Source organism: Symphalangus syndactylus, chromosome 6 (assembly GCF_028878055.3).
Source record: "Symphalangus syndactylus isolate Jambi chromosome 6, NHGRI_mSymSyn1-v2.1_pri, whole genome shotgun sequence".
Taxonomy (NCBI): domain Eukaryota; kingdom Metazoa; phylum Chordata; class Mammalia; order Primates; family Hylobatidae; genus Symphalangus; species Symphalangus syndactylus.
In genome coordinates this window covers 102,110,633-102,129,701 of record NC_072428.2, presented here as the reverse complement: position 1 = coordinate 102,129,701, position 19,069 = coordinate 102,110,633, and the positions used below count along the sequence as shown (strand labels likewise).

Sequence of the window (19,069 nt, the reverse complement as noted above, 5' to 3'; positions counted from 1 at the left end):
TTATAGGCTTTGGTTTTATGTACACGATAACTGCATTGTGCATTGAGTGAGACTATAAAAAACATACTTTTATTCCAGCTTGGATTTTCTGTATGTTTTTTCTCATAAAAATCTATTCTGAAAACCTGTTTTCATTTTATGCTCTTTTTGTATTTGAAGGACAGTAGAAATAAAAAATAGACATTTTTTGGTTTTGTTTTCATTTTTCTTTTTATAAATGAGTCTATGAAAAAAAATTGGAAAGAATCTTTGAAAAGGTTGGAAAGTTAGAACCCATGCTGCTGTTTTCTGTTGTTGTTCTGTTTTTTTTGTTTTTTTGTTTTTTTTGAGACGGAGTCTGGCTCTGTCGCCCACGCTGGAGTGCAGTGGCACAATCTCGGCTCACTGCAAGCTCCGCCTCCCGGGTTCACGCCATTCTCCTGCCTCAGCCTCTCCAAGTAGCTGGGACTACAGGCGCCCGCCACCACGCCCAGCTAATTTTTTTTTTTTGTATTTTTAGTAGAGACGGGGTTTCACCGTGGTCTCGATCTCCTGACCTCGTGATCCACCCGCCTCGGCCTCCCAAAGTGCTGGGATTACAAGCGTGAGCCACCGCGCCCGGCCCATGCTGCTGTTTTCTTATGAGATAAAGCCTGTCTGTTCTCAGGATGGCAGAGGTAGTTTGTTATTTAATCTGTGTTTCTTTAAATTCAAATGTAATACCAATGGTTAAAGTAAAATGTGGTTTTATATATCTTCATGTGAACATTGCTAAAACTGTAATATAATCTCTGACAGCAGTAAGAGAAAAAGTAAACCACTTTTGCTTTCAGAATTTTCTCAAAGATATCTATAGATTTGGGGTGGTAAAAAAAACATGCAGCAAAATGAGTATATGCACTTCTGGCCCATGGACTTCCCTCAGCGTTATTGCCAAGGAAGCCACCTCAGTAGTACTGCCCATCACAGGGCAGCCTTTCAAATGCTTGGTGTTTGATTTGTAATTGCACTTTTTATTAGCGTTGTTATGGTCATTAAGTTGTTAAAATGAATGTTGAATCAGAAATTACCTCCCTATCTTTGTCTTCAGTTTTGGGCAAATGAATACTTCTCTAGGATTATTGCAAAAAACATTTACCAGTTCAACATTTTGAGACCGAAGGAGAAGTGCAATTAAGGTAAAATACACTAAGATAGGTTAAGATTTAGTCTGCCAGCTCCCTTGATGGAGTGAAATTGGTGGCAGATCATTGTCTTTCAGGGTGTTAGAAATGCAAAATGCTTGTTCCTCAGTGCCGCAAAGAAATAGCACTCAAACATACATTTAATTTTCTCAGCAAGGCAATTTTTACCTTCTTCAGAAAGGGTGCCTCTCACAGATGGAACAATGGTGAGAGCACACCTGGACAGGGGAGGGGAAGGAGTTCTTATTCCTGACGCAGGTAGCCCTTACTGCTGTGTTGTTCTCCTATTTACTAGGGCTGGACTGCACAGTCTAAGCTAATTCCGATTGACTATGTTGAAAAGAGCAGCAGTACAAGCCAGAGTGGTGGGGTGAGTAGTTTGGCGGGAAGGACAGTTAGAAACAGGTAACTAAAGGTGACTTAGGTCAGAGCAGGTGACCGGGATGACTCAGGTCAAAGCAGGTGACTGGGATGAGTCAGGACAGAGCAGGTGACCAGGGGAACAGATGTAAACTACTGATGAGAACTGGCAGGAAAGTTATTTACTGAAACTAGAGGCAAGGCGGCGAAGAGAACCAGGAAGTTAAACTTTAAAATGGAGAATCAGGCCAGGCGCGGTGGCTCACGCTTGTAATCCCAGCACTTTGGGAGGCCGAGGCGGGTGGATCATGAGGTCAGGAGATTGAGACCATGGTGAAACCCCGTCTCTACTAAAAATACAAAAAATTAGCCGGGCGTGGTGGCGGGCACCTGTAGTCCCAGCTACTCGGAGAGGCTGAGGCAGGAGAATGGCGTGAACCCGGGAGGCGGAGCTTGCAGTGAGCCGAGATTGCGCCACTGCATTCCAGCCTGGGCGACAGAGCGAGACTCCGTCTCAAAAAAAAAAAAGAAAAAAGCATGTTTTAAACCATGATATTGATAAAGACTGGTGTACATATTAATATTTCATCCTAATACATTCTGTAATATTATTCAAAATAGAGATAAATTGAGACCTTTGTTTTTTCATTTAAAAAGTGACCAAAGTTTTAAATTTGTTTAAATCAGTTGTGTAAGTAAAAGTAGGATTGGTCGATAATTAAATTCAAGTATGAAATAAAGTGTTCAGTTTTCAGACAGAATTTATATTAAAATTATGTAGAGTGAAATTTGGCCATACATACGTTGTCAGGTCATGAAAACCTGATATTTTGAATTCTTACATTTTGCACATCTGAAAAGCAGCTAGCTTATTTTGGCCATTTTTTAGTTTTTATTCTAACTAATAAAATAAGAGGTTTTCGGGCTGTGTCTCCCTGAAAGTGACATCTTGCAGAGGTAGTTTTCCTTTACTACTGACGAGTGAAAGCCAAATTGGGTATTGTCATCCCATTTTTTCCTGCTTAACATTGGATTTTGGAATTGCTGGAAATATCTTGATGTGCTATAGGAGAATTTTGCTCAGATAGAAACAATTTATGGTTGTGTTGAAAAGCATCTAGAGACAAATTTGCAGACTTTTAAAATCATTTTTTCCCACATTAACTTGTTATATTTCAACTTTAGTGTGCTTTTTGCTTTTTGTCTTCAAAATAATCCACTGATAATTAAATACCAACAATAAATTAAAACAATGTATTAATAACATTTTTTAACATGTAGCAATTTAAACTAGTTAAAACTTTACAACAGTTAAAACCATTTTGGTGATAACTGAGTTCTGAACAGCCTGAGAACTGAGGCAGGACATGCGCATTTGATCACCTGTGCTTACTTGCCGTACTTCAGACAACCTCAAACTACTCTAGTCACAGGTGAAATTTTTGAAATAGTTTTTTTGAATATGGAATTTGTTTAAAAATAGAAAATGGAAGAGTCACCATTACTGCCTCTAGTGACATGAACTTCCTGGGATGCCTTCACGAATCTCAGGGGCCGGGGGATGGTTCCCAAACGTGGAATCTGTTCCAATCTTTGTATTTTACAGATGGCAACTGACGCCCAGAATTTAAGCTACTTACCCAAGGTCACACAGCTAGGTGACTGGAGAGGAGAATCCAGAACTGAAGCAATATCTTCTGTTATGCCCAACCTGGGTGGTCTTTATTGCCCAATTATATTTCAATGGCCTATCTTATAGCTGTATGTTTCGCTGCCTAAGATGCATCTAATCAAATGGCTCCATGGGTAATGCTTGCTCTTTAATTGAACAGGTCGAATGGGAGCAGGAGAAAAAAAGAACGCCTGTAGTGTCCAGTACCGACGACCCTTTGGCTGTGCAGTTCTTAGCATCGCCGACCTGCTAACAGGAGAGACAAAGGATGACCTCATTCTGAAAGTGTACATGTAAGAAACATGCACGTGGTGAAGGCTAGGGTGGGCACCGGGGTGCATGTGGGTCCTACTTGGGCAAATGCTACTTTACGTGGGTAGAGAAGAACAATGGGCAGTTTATGAGCCATTCCTCAAAAACCCAGTAATCTGTAGACTTGTTGCAAGTGAGCCCACAAGCCACAATTTGCCATTCAGAGGAATTACTGAATTAAGAACCAATGAGTACAGACAGTTTACCAATTAGGTAGACCGTCTACTATGTGGGATACCACCTTTGAATTTATAAACCTAGCATGTCTTTACCTTCAGACAGTCAATGTGTTCTTGGAAAGTAAAAGTACTTTTTGAAGTAAGTTTATTAGAATTGGGAAAGGGAAGCCCAGATGACTTCCATCCTACTCTAGGTGTTAGTTTGCTGGGCCTGCCATAACAAAGTACCACAAACTGCATGGCTTAACCCATTTATGCCTGAGGTTGCAATTTTTTGAAATTTTTGCAATCCTACCTTGGCGATGACCTTGAGCAGTAGGATATAAATAACTCCACATGCTTAGCGTTCCAATAATGGAACACTAGGCATAGATTTTTTTTTTTTTTTTTTTTTGAGATGGAGTCTCGCTCTGTCGCCCAGGCTGGAGTGCAGTGGTGCGATCTCAGCTCACTGCAAGCTCTGCCTCCCGGGTTCACACCATTCTCCTGCCCCTGCCTCCCTAGTAGCTGGGACTACAGGCGCCTGCCACCACGCCCAGCTAATTTTTTGAATTTTTAGTAGAGACGGGTTTTCACCGTGTTAGCCAGGCTGGTCTTGATCTCCTGACCTGGTGATCCGCCTGCCTCAGCCTCCCAAAGTGCTGGGATTACAGGCGTGAGCCACTGCGCCTGGCCTATAAATAGATTTTAAACAATAGAAATGTGTTGTCTCACAGTTCCCAGATCAAGGTATTAGTATAGTTGGCTCCTTCTGAGGGCTGTGAGGGCAATCTGCTCCGTGCCTCTCTCCTGGCCTCCGGTGCTTTGGTGGCAGTCGTTGGGGGGTCCATGGCTTGTAGACGCGTCACTCTGATCTCTGCCTTCATCTTCACATGGCGTTCATGGCTTTCTCTGGGTCCAATCCCCCACCCCACCCCGCTACTTTCTTTTTTTTTTGAGACAGAGTCTTGCTCTGTCACCCAGGCTGGAATGTAGTGGAGCAATCTCGGCTCACTGCAACCTCCGCCTCCCAGGTTCAAGAGATTCTCCTGCCTCAGCCTCCTGAGTAGCTGGGATTACAGGTGCATGCCACCATGCTTGGCTACAAATTTCTCCTTTTTATAAAGATACAGTCATATTAGAGTGTGGGTCACCCTAATAACCTTCTTATATGATTACCTCTGTAAAGACCCTCTTTCAAATAAGGTCATATTCTGAGGTACTGGGGGTTAGGACTTCAACATTACCTTTGTTGGGGGATACAGTTTAACCCATGGTTCTCTACTAAGAAAGTTACTTGATATATTCCAAATCCTAAGTTAAATGATTTTTTAAATGCATGTGGGTTTGGCCCACACCACAGTGCCACCTCCCCACAGGCTTGGACATTGAGGCCTAATATACAGCAACATCTTCAGAGCAGACTCATTAGGGTTTCCACACTCCTGGTTTGAGGACCACACCCTTGGCTACCTCCATGAGTGAACTGGCTTTTGTATTCCATTCTGGAGATTGTGTTAATATACCTAATATGTGCCAGTAGATTTTTCATAGGTGACGGTAACACGAGTGGCCCACTGCCTATGGGACATATACTTAAAATTGCCTTTTTGACCTCTGCTGCCGGGTTTCATGGATTTTTCTACTCTCCATCCATTGGAACCTATGTAACACATTTAATAATACATTGACAAAGATTTATCTATAGTCTATGGTTTAGGACCGGAAACTCTCTTCATCTCTCTTAAAAAGGAAAATGCCTGTGATGTTGATGTTAAACTTGAAACCTTCTGGTGAAATTAGTGGGTGGTAAAAGTTGCTACTCTTTTTATCACATAGCAACCCTCAATTTCAGTGGTGAAGCTTAAATCCATGATGCCCTTCTTTCCATACTTAACTGGTGGTCATAAAACATAATTTATTTGAAATACTAATGACTGATAATAACCACCCTTTACTGTGTGCTTACTATGTGTGAGGAACTGTGTTAAGCACTTTGCATGTGTCATATCCTTTTGTCCTCACAACAAACCCATGAAGCAGACAGATGCTCCTACTCAGTTTTACTCATAGGGGAACGAGAGTTAAATAACTTGCCCCATGTTGCCTGGCTAATAAGACAAGGAAGCAGATTTGAGGTCAGGACTGTCTCGCCCCAGCATCTGAGCTTTCCAGTTAATAGTTTGTATTTTTCCAGGTGTTATTTCACACCATAGTCTAGTAAGGTGATGATGCTGCTGTTATGTGGCTTTTTAAGCAAACTGAAATTCATCACAAACACACTCTCATCATTTCTTAAAGTAGTCTTTCCAGGTGTGAGTAGCAAGTATTGTATTTATCCTGCCACTGGGAAAACAGAGGGACGGACAGTCCCATCATCACCCTTTATTATGCAGCCAGCGGAATCAGACCTATGCATTCCAGCCCTGCCAATGGGAGACAGTCACACTCACGAAGACAAATTGTTCTGCTCTTTGTGTTTTTTTTTATTGTCTGCTTTTCCATAAGCATCAAATAAGGTTTTGGGTAATTCTTAATAGAAGATAAATTCCTGAAAAATGCCCATTCAGCAAATAGTGATGCTGTTTCAAGAGTAATACTAACCAGTCAACACAGTCACTGTAGATTAGGAAGGAACTGTGAATTTAGTCAAACATGGGAAAGTGCCTGTTAGAAAAAATTGGGGAGAAATTTCTATTTGTTAAGGTGATTGAACCCCCAGCCCTTCTGGGACTCAAAGAACAGTAGCAAATGCCTGCCTGAGCCTGGAGGATACTTTAGTCACAACTTTAGGAGCTTTAGGAGCTTTTTTTTTTTGAGTTTTGAGTTTTGAGTTTTGTAGGTTAAAATCATGAATTCTGGAATCACTTAACTGTCTAATAGGAAGCAAGCCATCTTTCTTTCTTCCCCACTGGGCTGAAATAAGAAAACCGGAGGCAGAATGTGCTAAATGGCAATTTGGTGTCTTACAACTAGACAGGTGGGATGGTTTCATTTCATCTTAATTTTCCAGCCCTGTAAGATTCAGCGTTCATTTTGATATCCCACTGTTAATTGGCTCAAAAATCACCTCCATCATGTTCATCCTGCAAAATCCTGTGGCAATAAAATAAATAAAAATGTAAGCAAATAATTATGAATTATCTGCCTCAGACTTGATCACTAGGAAACAGAACCTGTACTGTGGGAGATTTTGATTGATAGTGTACAGAATCTTGATGTTCAGGCCTCTTGGGAGGATGAAAAAAAAAAGCATGGCTTTGGGAGGCCGAGGCGGGCGGATCACGAGGTCAAGTGATCGAGACCACGGTGAAACCCCGTCTCTACTAAAACTACAAAAAATTAGCCGGGCGTGGTGGCGGGCGCCTGTAGTCCCAGCTACTCGGAGAGGCTGAGGCAGGAGAATGGCGTGAACCTGGGAGGCGGAGCTTGCAGTGAGCCGAGATTGCGCCACTGCACTCCAGCCTGGGCGACAGAGCGAGACTCCGTCTCAAAAAAAAAAAAAAAAAAAAAAAAAAAGCATGGCTAATAAAGTAGTGAATTTACACATATGTTCAGATGAAGGAAGTTTTCCCCAGCCAGGGAGAGTAGTGGCAGTGAGGATGTATAGAAGAACCACATGCTTACAAATCATTATGAGTTATCAGGCAGAGGGACATCCATCCATCCATCCATCCATCCATCCATCCATCCATCCTTCCATCCATTCATGCCACTGACAGTTTTTAAGCATCCACAGCATACAAAGTACTAAAGGAAATTCAGATATCAGCCAGTCCTAGATCCAATCCTCAAGAACCTTAACAGTATCCCAGGTGAACTACACCATGTAAACAAAGATAACATGACCTAATGAGTGATAAAAGCTGAGAAAGAGGTACAGATTGCTGTGAAAAGACAGAGAGATGCCCCATGTGGAAGCTCTGAAAGAGTAATTTTATTATTCTTTGGTAAATCCTGCCAGCCTTTTGCCAGTACAAGCTGTGTTAATGTCAATTTCATTTTGCTTAATTTGCTGCATTTTGATGCTGGACAAACCTGGTCATGTTACAGTAGGCAGAGACTTGCTAATGAGAATTAATTTACTAAGCATTTATTATATGCCAGGAATTACCCTAAGCCCATGTTTGTTTAAAGTTCTAGTATATCGTCTGTGTTTCATAGATGGGGAAATTAAGACAAGAGTAAACTCACCTAAAGAACATAGCTTGGTTAATAGTGAGAATTTGAATCTGGGGAGTTGAACTCAGTTGGGGCTGCATTCCCCTGTATGCATCGTTCTCTGAGATTTCTGTCTGTTTTGGGGCCACTTGCAATCTGTGAGTTGTTATCTTTGCTGCTTCTGTCATGAGGTAGGTGGTCAGGCATTACCAGATACAGACATTCTTGCTCATCCTGGGATAACTATGCTAAAACTGGCAGTCAGTTGCAGCAGGTTGATGGGGACTCCAAAGAAGTACATTATAGTGGTTGTGACAAAAAGGGCAGGTGTTCTATGAGGGTCACTGCTTGACTGCATGCATCATTAAAGCTTAACAGAGTGTTAATGTTTTCATAGGTGTAACACAGAGAGTGAGTGGTACCAAATCCATGAGAACATCATCAAAAAGCTGAATGCACGTTATAACTTGACTGGCTCCAATGCAGGTGAGTGTATGGGCTGGCTGACTTTCCCTACACTTTTCGTTCCAAGCCCTTTTTTTTTAATTTGCCTGTGTGGGAAGGAAGTTATCAGCCCTTTGTTTTCCTCTCTATTCACTCCCTAACTTTAAAAATGCTCAATGAACATTCTGGTACATCTTCCTATGCTATGATAGGCTTGTACTTATAACTCCCTATAAAAAATATATTCTATTCTTGTTGAAACGAAAAAGATAATCTGAATTTCTTCTTTGGTACCAAGTCTTCATACTCCTAAGTCGTTATTGAAAACTAAAAATCAGCCGGGCGCAGTGGCTCACGCCTGTAATCCCAGCACTTTGGGAGGCCGAGATTAGCGGATCACCTGAGATCAGGAGTTCGAGACCAGCCTGGCCAACATAGTGAAACCCCCGTCTCTACTAAAAATACAAAATATTAGCCGGGTATGGTGGCAGGTGCCTGTAATCCCAGCTACTCGGGAGGTTGAGAAAGGAGAATTGCTTGAACCTGAGAGGCGGATGTTGCAGTGAGCTGAGATAGTGCCGTTGCACTCCAGCCTGCGTGACACAGTAAGACTGTCTCAAAAGAAAAAAAAGAAAGCTAAAAATCACATGACAAATATGATGCTTGGATTTGTGACTGAAAGAAGTTTGATAAATCGCAATTTTTAGTGAGGTCCAATAAAAACATGCTTCACGGCCAGGCGCAGTGGCTCACACCTGTAATCGCAGCACTTTGGGAGGCCAAGGCAGGCGGATCATGAGGTCAGGAGATCGAGACCATCCTGGCTAACATGGTGAAACCTCATGTCTACTAAAAAAAAAATACAAAAAATTAGCCGGGCATGGTGGCAGGCACCTGTAGTCCCAGCTACTCAGGAGGCTGAGGCAAGAGAATGACGTGAACCCGGAAGGCGGAGCTTGCGGTGAGTCAAGGTCGCACCACTGCACTCCAGCCTGGGCGACAGAGCAAGACACCGTCTCAAAAAAAAAACAAGAAAGAAAACACACAAAAAAACATGCTTCGCTGCCTATGGCTGGCTTTGAGCAGCAACATTATTGACAAACATACAAGTTCACACATTGAAGTTGGCTAAAAAAGAAAGTGATGCTGACTGCAGTGGCTTGTGAAGAAAAATGTGTGTGTGCTTGTTCAGAGAGGAACTGAAATATATACCACTACAAGTCGTATGAGGTACATAGTATTGTACTAGTAACATATAGTATATACTACATTATATAACATATACAGATTGCATAGCATATATGATGACATCTTTAGGTTTGGTCAGGAGACAAAAACCTGGTGAATATTGTTTGTTCTTATCCACCATTCAGACCCACACTGAAGCAAAACAAAGTATGCAGTCATGTGCTTTAATTGACATAAAGAAACTTCAAATAAAGTAAGCTGTTTCTTAAACTGAATGTGTTGTTTTTTAAGACTGATTTTTAAAAGCACCTTGAATATAGATATTTTTGTTGCAGTCCAAATCACCTGGCAATTAGGAGAACCAGAATTTAAATTCAAACCACCTTTCTTTTTTCAGACCCTTGCACATCTTGCTAGACCAAACTGACCGGCAAAGAGAAAATCACTGTAGACAGAGCTTTGTCATTCAGTTCAGTGAGAGCCATGAGTACCTCTAACTCATACATGTGGCAACGCTTCAGACTGTAATGAGTGGTGAGGTCAGTTTCCTCCTCCCTCTCCTAAGAGTTGGAGACATAACTTGGGTTTTTTTTTTTTTATGCAGATGGCCCTTTGCTTTGGACAAAGTCCTGCATCTACCACTAAACAAACAAGACACTTGGAGCACTTAACGTTGAGGGCAGAGTCTCTAAAAGACTCACAGGAGACAGGAGAAATGAAATACAACATGGAGCTACTATGTATGCTTGTCTTGTCTTTTCCCACAAAACAATTATAATTCTCGGCTGGGCGCGGTGGCTCACATCTGTAATCACAGCATTTTGGGAGGCCAAGGCGGGTGGATCACAACATCAGGAGATTGAGACAATCCTGGCCAACATGGTGAAACCCCCGTCTCTACTAAAAATACAAAAAAATTAGCTGGGCATGGTGGCGCGTGCCTGTAATCCCAGCTACTCCGGAGTCTGAGGCAGGAGAATCGCTTAAACCAGGGAGTCGGAGGTTGCAGTGAGCCAAGATCGCAGCACTGCACTCCAGCCTGGCGACAGAGAGAGACTCCATCTCAAAAAAAAAAAAAAAAAAATATACACACACACACACACACACACACACACACACATATATATACTTCTCCTGATTGTCCATGGATAAAAAAGTTTAATTTCAATACCCCCTCAGTAAGATAGTAGAGCTGCTGTTTGTTAGAGAACATATCTGTGGAATTCATTGGTAGACTTCCAGCCAAATCCAGTTCTACTCTAAACCTTTTGGTGTTTCTTGATACCAGTGACCATCATTTTGTCATTAAATTTACCCTAGACCTGTGCTGTCCAATTCAGCAGGCAGCAGCCATATGTTGCTGTTGACAATTAGACATGAACCTACTATACCACTAGAATTGAGATATGCTGTAATTGTAAAGAACATACCGGATTTTGAAGACTTGGCCCAGTAAGAAGAATGTAAAATATCCCATCAATAATTTTCATATTGATTACATGTTGAAATGATAACATTTTGGATATATTGGGATAAATAAAATGTGCTATTAAATTTTTTTCTTTTTTACTTTTTTGACATGGTTACTAGGGAAATTTAAATTTCATTCATGATTCACATTATACTTCAGTGCTACTCCGGGCTCTGTTTAAAGGCTAGCATTTTTTTTTTTTTTTTTTTTTTTTTTTTGAGACAGAGTTTTGCTCTTGTTGCCCAGGCTGGAGTGCAATGGCACGATCTCGGCTCACCACAACCTCCGCCTCCCAGGTTCAAGCGATTCTCCTGCCTCAGCCCCCCGAGAAGCTGGGATTACAGGCACGCACCACTGCGCCTGGCTAATTTTGTATTTTTAGTAGAGACGAGGTTTCTCCATGTTAGTCAGGCTGGTCTCGAACTCCCAACCTCAGGTGATCCGCCCACCTCGGCCTCCCAAAGTGCTGGGATTACAGGCGTGAGCCACTGCGCCCGGCAGGCTAGCATTTTTTTTTAAGTTCTTATGGATCACAAACAAATCCATTATGCCCTGCTTCTTTCTTTCTGCCTATTAACTGTGAATAGAAGAGTTGGTAACCATTGCGTATCTTGTTCTTTCTCCCTATGCGTCCTGTTACCTTAATTTGCTTGCATTTGCCCTCTATATGGATAAACAAATACCAAACTAATCCTGACCTTCTGACTTTTCACATGTAGTCCCTGACCTTCCTACCGTCATAGATGTAGTCTTGACTCACCATGATATGTTGAACTGTTGGCTACATGTCTTTCCCAACTCCTTTTCATCTCCCAGCCCTTTCCCACTGCAAATATGCCTCGTGCAGGACAACATTCATCTGTTATTAGGTTGTTTGAATATATCATTGTCCAAACTCTGAGGTGTTACCCAATTGCCTCTTGAATCTTGGTGAAGTCCTCAATGATAGGCTTTGATTTACATCTCTAGATAGACCCTAACATAAGTGATCCTGTATCCTTAAGGCTTGCGTTAAAGGTCAGGATTCCAGTTAAACCAAACCACAAATTTCCCTCTGCTTACAGACGGGAGTCATCTCTTAGAGAGTATAGTTTAGTATTTAAGAGCTTTTTCTCTGCAAGCAGGATGTCCTAGGTTTGAATCCTCTAAGGGATATTGGGAAGATTAAAAGAAAAAATCTATGCAAAGCACTTACCATAGGACTTCATACATGGTAAGTGTGTGTGTTGAATGTTAGCTATTATTATTGTTTACCCACTTTAAAGCCACTATCTGAAATATTCTATCCTTACCTCTTAAGTTGTCTGTTTTCATTGTTTCAAAATGGATCCTGATTCAATCTCCTTAATGAAGACTTTTAGAATAACACAGTTGGATTATTGATATGTCGTGAACCAACCCCTTCTATACTTTGTTTCCTTCATCTCCTCTCTGCTGATTTGATTGCTAATATCTCTTCCTGGTTTCTTTTAACTTAATTGTTGGCCTTCTGATTAACTTCAGGAAGGAAGGGAAGCACATTCTGTTTCCTTGGGCAGTTCCTCCCATGTTTAGATGTGTCCACATGTTCCATGCGCTTTGTCAATTTTACTAGCTCCTTATTCTTACTGGAATCCTGAGTGAAACCCTACCAGAAAGTGAGATCCAAACCACCCTTTCCCATGAGTCATACCTTTTCTGTTTACAGCCTTTGTACTGAAATGAAAAGCTACGTGTTGTAGCCTTTGCAAAGAATGAAAGAAACCATTGTACCATAAAGCCTTGTAAAAAGGTTTCCCCTTCCTTGGGCAGGATCCATTCCCATTTTGCAGCCTACTGTGATGCTCAGATTCCTAGGCAACCAAATGTATGCTCTTTATACCTGGCTTCTGCTACAAAGCCCTGTCTGCTCCCCTATCCTTGTGACCTCAGCCCTTTTTTACCCTTCTCTCTTAACCCTGAGGCCCAGCCAGGCCCACACAGCCTGCATCTATCTGCCTTCTATTTCTGTGGTCTCTCTCTCTGATCCTATCTAGCCTCTCTCAAGCTGAGGCAAACCCACCCCTAAGCCTCTTCACTCTAATATTCTGCTCTAGAGAGTGGAAGCTCAGGAAGAATCCTAAAAACTATTTTAAAGAAAACCAAAGCTTACACTCTTCCCACCAAAGCTTCCACCCTTTAGTCTAGGTAGATCATTGTTCTGTATCCCGTTGATCTATATCCTTGGATGAGGAATGGAAGTTCTGTGGCCAGCAGATAGGGATTCCAGAGCTGTTCAGCTTCATTATTGAAAGGGAGGCACATTAATGGCTTACCTCAAGATAGTGGGGGAAGCAAGAGCACAAGAAATTGAAGAGGGAAATTAGGGTGCCTAATGTTTAAACTGTCACAACAGTTACATAATGTTGACTTCTGCTGTTTTCTTTCTGGACCACAGAATTGTTGATTAAATGGAAGCAGTGCAGTCAAACGTTTTCAAAAGAATTGAGTTCACTCTAAAAAGTACTATTTTTCCCCACTTTGTCCTGCTATTCCTCAGTCATTGGCACTAAAAAAAGAGAAAAAAACGCAACTTTGAAATTGGTTTTGGAAACAAATTCTACCAGCTAATTTCCAGGCCCTTTATGCTTCATTGATGTCCTCCTAGCTATTGGAGTTGTAATCTTGTCTGGTTAATAGATAAAGGGATTCATCTAGTTAACTGGGCTTTTTCCCCCTCTAACCTAAGACTTACGTTGCAAAGGTACATTAACCACTAACTTAGTTGAGTTTAGAAACTGGTAGAATATTGCAAGCAATCCATTTAACTTTTTAAGATGTTTTAAAAATTAAATTACTATATCTTCACAGTTAGATTTAGTTAGGTTGAGTAGTTTGAAATCTCCAAAGTTGTGCTGTTTTATGAATTTTAAATCCAAAGGCAGTGTGAGAATTTGAAATTCTAAAAATATTCATTAATGTGAGCCTGGTTTAGGTTTGTTGAGCAAATGGTTATTATAAATGTCACCTCTGATAGACAGCAGTTGAATTATAGGAATGTGAAATTAGACTGAGCCAATGTGATTTACTGAGGCAAATTAAGTTCTACGTCTTGAAACAGTGTGTAAAAATCATTGGCTATGGTTCAGTATGTCCTAAGAGAAACTTCAAAGTCTTTTCATATTATCTATGTATTTATGAAATATTTTCTATAGTTTGCACATGTAGCTTACAACTAGAAGAAATCATATTTGCTATTCAGGTAAGTTTCTAGAGTCTTCATTTTATCTTAGATGAATGTACATGGTTGTATTCCTGCCAGCTATACTTTTTAACCCCCACAGAAAGTTAAAAAGAATTACCTAGATAAGGAGACCACAGTCTATAGCGAAAGCAGTTTAACTCTATTCAGGAAATATATGGTGTTTTTTATTTGGCTGAGGCGAAGAGAGGCTTTTTGAGAGTGTTAGGTTGCATTTTTGGGTCCACACATACCAATGTAGTCATTTTATTCAGTATTACCAAGTTGGTATAATTCGTAAGAATTTGATCAGTGCACCTGATTTTTGAACATTGTATTTGCTTTCTAGTATCATTAAAATAAAAGTAGTACTTATTGGCACCACCTATTGGTTAGACATTTAATATGTGACCTTTTTGCTGACTTTTGGAATTTCCTAAATATTTTACCATGATCTCTCTTTAAAGTTTTTTTTCAACTAATTTCATTTATAGAAAAATAGTACAAAGAATTTGTAATTTCCCAAAGGTTAACATTTTACTACATTTCATTTGCATAATCTCCCTCCATTTATATATGTATGTGTGTGCATATAGTCATATAACTCAACATTAATGAATTTGATATAATCCTTAAGGATTATATCAGAGCCTTGATTGTATATGTTTGTGTGTGTATATATGTACATATACACTTATATATGCATGTATACACACATATGTACGTATATACACATATACACATCTATACACATCATACATATATACATTTCTTTTCCTGAACTGCCTGAGAACAAATTGCAGACATGATGCTTCTCTACCCCTGCTTACTTCAGAACATAGCAACAGAACCACAGTACAGTTATCTAAATCAGAATGTTGACATCGATCTAATACTAATATCTAATCTGCAAACCTTATTCAGATTTTGACAATTTTCTCCATGTCTTTTATAATAAAAGAAAATCCTAGCCGGGTTTGGTGGCTCCCACCTGTAATCTCAGTACTTTGGGAGGCTGAGGTCTGTGGATCACTTGAGGTCAGGAGTTCGAGACCAGCCTGACCAACATGGTGAAAACCCATCTCTACTAAAAATACAAAAATTAGCTGGGTGTGATGGCACGTGCCTGTAATTCCAGCTACTCAGGAGGCTGAGGCAGGAGAATCACTTGAGTCTGGGAAGCAGAGGTTACAGTGAGCCAAGATTGTGCCACTGTACTCCAGCCTAGATGACAGAGCGAGACTCCATCTAAAAAAAAAAAAAAGAAAGAAAGAAAGAAAATCCAGGCTATTTTGTATGCAGTTGTCATATCTCTTGTTTCCTTCAATCTAAATCATGCTAGTGACAGCAAAGAAAAAATATAGTTCAAAATATGTTACTACATTACACTGTAAGATTTTTTTTAAAGTTCATGCAGTATTTAAAAAAAAAAAAACTAAATCCAAATGATGTTAATGGAAGTAGTGATTAGAGCTTAATTTCATTTTCTAAATGAGCTATGTATGGCTAATTTAGATATAATCACTAGCAATACTGTTTGCAAGATTTGCTGCATAGGAAAAATATGGAAGTATTTCAATAAATTAAAATAATCAGATATTAAACTGCAATCATAGATACTATTGTAGAGGAGGAAAAATATTTCCTCATGTATCCTAGGTTCATGGATTAAGCCCCCACAACAAAAGACAGAATAACAAAAGAAAGCTATACCAACATATTTAAGTTCTGTGTGACATGAGAGCCTTCATTAGGAAATGAACACCTGAAGAAACAGTTTTTTTGTTGTTTGTTTGTTTGTTTTTTTGAGACGGAGTCTCGCTTTTTCACCTAGGCTGGAGTGCAGTGGCGCGATCTCGGCTCACTGCAAGCTCCTCTTCCCGGGTTCACGCCATTCCCCTGCCTCAGCCTCTCTGAGTAGCTGGGACTAGAGGCGCCAGCCACCACGCCTGGCTAATTTTTTTGTATTTTTAGTAGAGACGGGGTTTCACCATGGTCTCAATCTCCTGACCTCGTGATCCGCCCGCCTCGGCCTCCCAAAGTGCTGGGATTACAAGCGTGAGCCACCGCGCCCAGCCAGAAACAGTTTAATCTTAGTTTTTTTGTAGTAGGTCTGATGAAGAACAGGGAGTTGTAGAGAAATACTGGGGGTGAAAAAGGTATTGTCTAATGGCAATCAACTGGGAGAAACTTAGGAAGGCCTGTTTATTCAGATTCTTCTCTGCAACACTTTGTTTTCAGAGATAAGGATGTACTTTTCATCCAATATACGGAGGGCACCTCTTATGACCTGCTCAGGGGAGAATGACAGGGAAGGTCCGAGAGACCTTCCTGCACATGGTGTCTCTCAAAATAGTCAGTATGCCAAGGAACCATGTTTTAGGGTATTGTGTCCTGAACTCCATCACTATGCTCTATACACATTTTTTAAATGGTTTGCAGCCCATGGATTCCTTTGTATTGGTATTGTGGAAATAAAATACAAATAGCTAATAATAGTTACAGTAAAAACAAACAAAGCCTGTTTAAAAAACCTAGACATAGTCCTCAGTATATACTATTGAAATGTTGATACACTAAATCAGAGTAAGAATGGAAACTTTAAAGTGAAAAATTCCCCTTAGTTAAAAAGGAAATGTTGAAATCCCTTTGAATGGTCCCATCACTCCTACCAAATGTGGAGAAGCCCCTCTCCAGCTTTCATTGTTGGTCAGCCAATTTCTTTTGTAGTTAAGACTCAATGAAAGTAAATAATTTCACATGTCTTTAATGCCTTTTCATTTGACATTCTGTGACATTATGTATTGCTTCAATCTTATGTTCTCTATAACTCTTAGCCATGAGCTAACCACTTCTCTAGAGAAAACATCAAAGCCTTTCCCAAAACTTTGAAATTTAGAACTAGCAGATCTACAAACCAGCAGTTATAATCACAAGATTATTTGTTCATGTTTATCATACCTTTTACATATTAGAAGGTAGTTATCCCAATGGATAGGGTTACCCACTTCGAAGATCTCAGGAAGATGATCTTCAGACAGTGAGCCTATGGTCAGACCCTTTGAGTTATCCTCAGTGATGTCAAAATTAGATTCTTTAAGACTTAGTTTAAAGAAGCAGTCAACAATAAGCATATTCACAAATTGAACAATACTGGCTAAAACTCAGAAACCGAGGTATGACTATTAAGAAATAAAAGTGTTTTCTTTATTCCTGTCTTCCTTCCTCCCTTCCTCTCTTCCTTCTTTTTCTTTTTTCTTTTCTTTTCTTTCTTTCTTTCTTTCTTTCTTTCTTTCTTTCTTTCTTTCTTTCTTTTCTTTCTTTCTCTCTTTCTTTTTCTCTTTCTCTTTCTTTTTTCTTTGCCTCGCTCTGTCACCAGGCTGGAGTGCAGTGGCACGATCTCGACTCGCTGCAACTTCAGCCTCCCGGATACAAGTGATTCCCCTGCCTCACCCTCCTGAATAGCTGGAACTACAGGCGGCGCACCACCACGCAAGGCTTATTTATTTATTTATTTATTTATTTATTTATTTATTGTATTTTAGTAGAGATGGGGTTTTACCATGTTGGCCAGGATAGTCTCGATCTCCTGACCTCTTGATCTGCCGACCTTGCCCTCCCAAAGTCCTGGGATTACAGGCATGAGCCACTGTGCCCGGCCCTCTTTTTTCTTTCTTTTCATCTTAAATTGGCTTTGAAAGTACATCTAAAAGAGGAGATACATCCCAAATTTAAGCAGTGGCAATATTAATAGTGTAAGTATCTAGCTCTGCAAGTTGACAGTGTTAAAGGACAGCTGTAATTTGGGTACTTTGGTCCTACTGGGTAGAGGCTTTAAGTAACTAGACCCCTTTCGTCATGTAATTACCACATTGTTAAGCAGGCCTCCGGTAATGTTCACAGCTCCCATTTTCCCATCTCCATCTTGATTTCTCCATCTAACCTGGCTCATTTGTACACACCGGTCTCTTCCTAATATTCCGGCTTTTGCCCCATTGACTCATTTTCCAATGGTATTGGCTCACTTGATACCTCACACTTTCTAGAAATCTGACTTTCTTTCTTTCCTCTGCTTCAGAGACTTTCAGAGCCTGTCTCTGACCTCCCAGTGTAAATACCTCATTTTAATCAGCCAGGATTTTACTGCTTCGTGTAGCTAGGATGTGCCTCTGAAAAGTTTTCACTGACTTTGAGTAAAACTCCAAATAGGATATATAGCTTCTAATGTATTTACTTAAAAATTCAATTATCTTATCTTATAAATATAACACATAACAGTCTAATGCACAAAGCAAAGCTTAGATGATTAATTTTGTAAATCAAGCACATAGGAAGGAATAGATGTAAAAGTTTGTGCTCTGATAAGATTGAGGCCCTACGTATTTCAGAAATGAACAGGTTTTACTGAAAGTGATTTTTGCAAAAATCTACTAATATCATCTATAGGAAGTTTTGTTAACACCTCATAATGTTAGTAATTTTGTAGTACAAGTTTAGAAATTCCACCAATTGTGTTTTACTCTTAGTCCCCACCTCCCAAACACATACAAAGTATGCAAGTACTGTCAAGAAATAGTGATTTGAGAGTTCACTACAGAATGGCAGTGTGAAGAGCTGCACCATCCTCCTCCAATAGAACAACCATTATTGATGAAAATCATATTTTCTTTTACATTTTAAATTAAATTATTTTTCTTATTTATTTTTAAAAATGAAATGGGGACTCACTATATTGGCCAGGTTGGTCTTGAACTGGCCTTGAGCAATCCTCCCATGTTGTCCTCCCAAAGGATTATAGGTGTGAGCCACTGTGCCTGGTCACAAATTGTATTCTAAAACAGGACTAATGTCTAGAAATCTTCCTAAGTGTAGGCAGCAAATAAAGAGTAACTGCCAACCCCTGATAAGAATCAAGAGAGCTAGTGAAACTTATGTCACATC

General features: G+C 40.2%; 1 protein-coding gene across 5 annotated transcripts in view; it reads left to right on the top strand.

Moving 5' to 3' along the window:
• The window catches only part of DOCK4 (dedicator of cytokinesis 4), a 472,131-nt gene that overhangs the window by 253,854 nt on the left and 199,208 nt on the right, over nucleotides 1-19,069 (top strand). For all 5 annotated transcript variants that reach the window (XM_063642121.1, XM_055283724.2, XM_063642120.1 and 2 more), the window contains exons 11-12: nucleotides 3,356-3,488; nucleotides 8,224-8,312. In XM_063642121.1, the coding sequence (XP_063498191.1) occupies nucleotides 3,356-3,488; nucleotides 8,224-8,312 (222 nt within the window). The remainder of the gene's footprint in view (nucleotides 1-3,355; nucleotides 3,489-8,223; nucleotides 8,313-19,069) is intronic.